At 34.7% G+C, this 5,237-nt stretch overlaps 1 protein-coding gene across 1 annotated transcript; it reads right to left on the minus strand.

Moving 5' to 3' along the window:
* Positions 1 to 779: 779 nt before the first annotated feature.
* Positions 780 to 4,449, minus strand: asip2b (agouti signaling protein, nonagouti homolog (mouse) 2b). The gene is made up of 3 exons (XM_052548361.1): positions 4,154 to 4,449; positions 2,668 to 2,744; positions 780 to 2,447 (listed from the first exon to the last, which is right to left on the minus strand). The coding sequence occupies exons 1-3, from the start codon at positions 4,299 to 4,301 to the stop codon at positions 2,262 to 2,264; spliced, it is 411 nt and encodes a 136-aa protein (XP_052404321.1). The 5' UTR covers positions 4,302 to 4,449; the 3' UTR covers positions 780 to 2,261.
* Positions 4,450 to 5,237: the final 788 nt, after the last annotated feature.

The raw sequence follows: 5,237 nt of genomic DNA on the forward strand, positions 1-5,237 counted from the left end.
CCATAAACCATTCAAATGCTTCTTGCAGTGCAAAAGTCTATCCCCTTTTGTTTCCTCACATCAAAATCCACCGACATGTTTATTTAGAACTGTTCTAGACTGATTTCACTTGTAAATGGTGCTTGATCTGTGCATATTTTTCTTCTGATTCAGACAAGATGACTTTTTCACTGGAGAAAGTAATATTATGGATAAAGGACTTTTAAGTATTTTAAGTACTAAGTAATTTAGCTTGAAGCAATGCTTTGAAGTTTAAAAAGTTTTAATAATGGATTTTTTTTTAAAATTACAAATACACAGGTTTTTGATTACTTACTAATTCACTGCTTGTGAATTATTTTGATGTTTTTTTGGACTCTCATTCTGACGGCACCCATTCATTGCAGAGGATCCATTAGTGAACAAGTGACATAACGCTAAATTAAATCTGTTCAGAAAAAGAAACAAATTCATCTACTCAGTTACTTTGTTTGTTTGTTTGTTTAAAACACTTAAAAAGGTATTAGAGGAAAGTAAAGTTCCCATGATGCAGTTCTAAATGTTTTTTATTATACAAAGAAAGCACACTGAACATGTTTGTAAATGTGTTTTTTTTTTCTTTTCTAATAATAATATTCAGTCAATATGACCTGACAGTGGATAGAAATATATAATGATGACAACTTTTCTCAATGAAGCTTTTCATCCACATTAGTATCTACTTGACATCCACATATTTTGCCTGTGTGTGTATGTGTGTAGAAATCAGAAACATGACAGTGGAATCATCACAGTAGAAATGAGCATCTTAAAACGTGTTATTAAAATATCACAGTATGAGGATAACATTAGATTCACATTTACTGCACCTAAAATGAGCTTTTTTAGGCACTGTTACATTGATTCTGTACAAGTTAAACAGTATATGCCCCTTGCTTAACAAGGGTTGAAAAATATTGAGGATAACAGCAAAAAAATGAAACTTGAATTCTACAAGAGTTTACTGTAGTAACAACTCCAGTCAGCTAATAAATCATATTAGTGTCATGGTGCAAAAAGAGAGTGAATAACTCTAGTCATATGGGTGTTAAACATTCACTGTACTGTTAAATGTCATGTATGATCCATGGCATGCTATAGCAGTATGAGAGTGTGTAGAAGCTCAGGTATAAATCCTGCTGGTGCACAGCTGCATGCGTGTTATATATGGTGGACCTGGAGGTCTGTTCTGAACAAGTATTTGCTAAATGCAAGAGAAAAAAAGCTTGCAACACTTTACAATAAGGTCCTATTAGTTATAGTTAGGTAATGCATTCATTAACATGAACTAATAATGAGCAGTCTATTTGTTACAGCAAGAGGGGGTTGTGGGGGATTTTTCTTTGTTAGTTCTTTGTTAGGTCCATTTAATAAAATTAACAGATAATAACTTTTGATTTTGATAAAAAGGAACATGAACTAAGTTTAATAAATATTATTTTTCATTGTTAAGTTCATGTTAACTAATGTTAACAAATGAAACCTTATTGTAAAGAGTAACCAAAATGCTTTCTTTATTTTCTTAAAGAAATATTCCAGATTCAACTGCATTGCATTCATTACCACAAATATGAATCTCCACTTTGAAACTCTTTCTTTAAAAAAAAGCATGTTTTTTGTTTTACACTGACAATTCACAAAATGGTAATCTGTCAATGATGACAATATTTGTTTTCATATGATTTCACTCACTAAACTTTTCTGTCTACAAATATTTTAAAACCTTAAATGACTATAAAAATTATTTTAACAGCTTCACCGCTTCAATTAAAAAAAAAAAAAATGATGTAGGAACTTTTTTTTTTAAATCACAAGCTTTACATTTCTGTTTTTAAAATTGGCCTTGTTCACTTAAAGTGGTGCGAGTGCTTTCTGCTGGTTTTAAAGCAAAAATGAGATCATTTCTGTGGTAATCAACATTATGCCAGTTGTACAGAATATTCCTTCAACATCAAAAGTATGCAACTAAACTCGAGCAGTATTTTGGCACAATCTTGGTAGAAGCGAGTCAAATGAGACAGATGTGCCATCACCAAAAAACAAACAAAAATGGCTTCATATGGTGAATTGTTGAAAGCTGGGAATGAGATACCATCAAATTTCAAGAAATACTTATAAACCAACCAATAAGCAACTTTCCATGACTTTGTTTTTGTACGCTAAACAACATTTGATGTCCAATGTGCAGAGCTAAAGTGAAAGCAGCTGAGAAGCACCGATCCATATACGTGCGTCTGGGGTGATTAGGTCTTCTTGGGGCAGAGGTGTCCGAGTCTCCAGCAGTGGCAGATGGTGTTGAAGAGCCTGCAGTGGCAGGAGGCACATGGGTCACAGCAGGGAGTGAGCGGGGAGCAGCTCTCCATCAGACCGGCGCAGCGCCTCGCTGGAGTCTGGGCTGGAGAAACCGCCTCAGGCCTGGGCTTAGGTCTCTGGAGGACACATATTTTCATGAGAAATGAATAAACAGAGTAAAGAACAACTAATACAGTTCTGCTTTTTAATGTAAAAAGGATTAACTCGATTTCCAAGAAGGAATATTATATTCTTGCTCTTGCAAAAGGACAGATGTGCATTAGTCCACTCGAACAATGCTGGGTTTGTTGTATTAGGGTCCACGTTTAAGGAGACGGTGTGATGTGTGGAACGTACCACCACATGATGTCTCTGCTGAGACAGATAGCGAGTCCTGGCAAAGAGTCTCTTTGGCTTCTCCTGATTCCACGCTCCTGTTGGGATGCACAGATGCACTGAATTAGGACGCATTAAGCATTCGTGTTTTTAAGGGAGTTCACATTTTATCATTCCACAGTGGAAGAAACCCAGGTGGCACTTGAAAGAGACGGGTAGATTTTGACGTCAGCCTGTTCACATGAGACGCCTGACGATAATAATGAGCGTTTCACTGGAGCTGTTGAGTGCAGGCTAGTGAATGGTGAGACTGTGCGTGGAAAAATGATAAAAAATCGGTTTTCTTCTAAGCCTCATTAGTGACGTCGATGGTAGCTGCAAATCCCAGAGAAGAAAAGAAGCCTTTGTGTTTGGAAAGCATGTTTATACTGGCCTGATTACAGTACGTGTGAAAAGCAACACGTCGTTGGGTGGCATAGTGAACGATCTAACATCATGTGAACAGTAGTAAACAATCAAATACCATCAGAAGGCATGGTAAAATGTCTTAATTCGTGTGTGAATTCAGGCCAAACAGGTGTTTTATCAAGGGGAACACATGCACAAACATTTAAACATTGCCTTCAAAAATGCAATATAAAAGATTCAAAATACAAAGCTCAAATTAAGAAGATCAGGTATAACATTACAAATCTAGTTGATACAAATAATATTTAATATATCTAATCGTATACTTAATTAAGAATCTGCTTATAAGTATCTATACACATTATGTTTTAAACTGTAACTATCATACTAAATGCTGCTGGTTAAATCATTATTAATTCATAAATAATATAACATTGGATACATGGATAAAATTAACTATCATTACATTAAATGGAATATTAAATTATGGATATAGCCTGATGGTTAAATTAATATATTTGAAATTATTTTAATTAAAATAGATTTACTTATATGTATGTATGTATGTATATATGTATATATATATATATATATATATATATATATATATATATATATATATATATATATATATATATATATATAACAATATATGCAGCTATGCATTATAATATAATAGTAACTGTAACATTAACTGTAACTTTGAAAACTGTCATTATATAATATGATTTTAAATGCTGCATTTAGGCTGATGGTTAAATGACTATACTTTATACATTTTAATAAAAAAATACCTATTTTATAATTTAATATAATTATGTAAAGTAATTATAATTTGATATAACTGAATATAATTGTACACCGTCACTATAAATTGAATAATAAATGTTCGTTTTAGGCTGCTGGTTAAATTAATATTTAGACTATTTATTGTTTTTTTATATAATTATTTTTTAATATAATAATATGTGGACGCGTGCAAATATTTAGATTTTGTTATATACTGTAACTATCATTATATTAAATGAAACATTAAATACTGGTCGCTGCTTAAATTATTAGATGTTCTATTAATTTCAGTTCAAATATAATTCGTTACCTGCTGTTGTGGCAGAGCTGTGGTGCGCCACGTCGTTTTCGTGCTTCTTGCGCACATCTATCCTGTTCGCCTCGCATGTGATGGACTGAACGACTGTGAAGAACAAGCAGACGAACAGCACAAATCTTCTCATCATCGCCGTCGTCATTTTCCGATCGAACGGAGTGTTTAGGTGTGTCAGGCTCGCGTCAGACTGTCTTCCTACAGATCACTCAACAAGTGTGTTCCGTGCTGAAGCCCATTCGCTGCGTTTATAAAGCCCAAACTCACCCACGCCCCCTCTGAGACAGCACTCCTCATTCAACACTCGGCCAAAGTGTGTCTGTGCATTTCACTCATCTATCACTGCTCCACGAACGTGAAGTGTGTTGCCAATCATTCACATAGACACACACACACACACATACACACACCTCAACAAAAAAAATCAATGCATTAAAAATTAATAGCCTACAGAAATGAATATGACAATATCTAAGCTTGGATTGATCATCTAATGAAGCTATGAAGAAGCCATCAAGTGCATTCTTAAGTTGCTTGATTACCTGAAGTTTATTTTAAATGTTTTGACTTTGAAGTTGTTTGCTCTTCAGCTCCATTGGTCTCAGTGGAGATGGTTTGTGTGCAGTTTTCAGACTCAGTTTACAGATGCGCAATAGGAGCAGACTCTGGGTTTGCCAGAAAACTTCTGAAATCTTAAAATCGCTGTGTTTGGGTCACCGTGCTGGAAGCTCCAAGACCTCGTACGGATCGCAGTGTGTTGTCCTCCAGCATTTCTCTTTCCCTTCATGAGTTTTCCAGTCCCTGCTGTTGAAGAAGCATCCTCAAAGCTTGATGCTGCCATCGGCGTGATGCACAAAAAACACTGAGCGCCAGAAGTTCAGGTCCTTGGGGCTTTTGATAGGAGTTTAACAGAAGGACTCAGATTTTCCACACTTTTGTTTATTTAAAATAAACAAAAAAATAATTCACAAAAGTGTCTTCTGTGTTATGTTCTAGAATTTTATCTTGAACTGGCTTCTATTAGATCATAGTCAGTTACTCAGAGAGACCTATGAGGAGATAACTATACATAAGGAATAGT

Source organism: Carassius gibelio, chromosome B2, assembly GCF_023724105.1.
Source record: "Carassius gibelio isolate Cgi1373 ecotype wild population from Czech Republic chromosome B2, carGib1.2-hapl.c, whole genome shotgun sequence".
NCBI lineage: Eukaryota > Metazoa > Chordata > Actinopteri > Cypriniformes > Cyprinidae > Carassius > Carassius gibelio.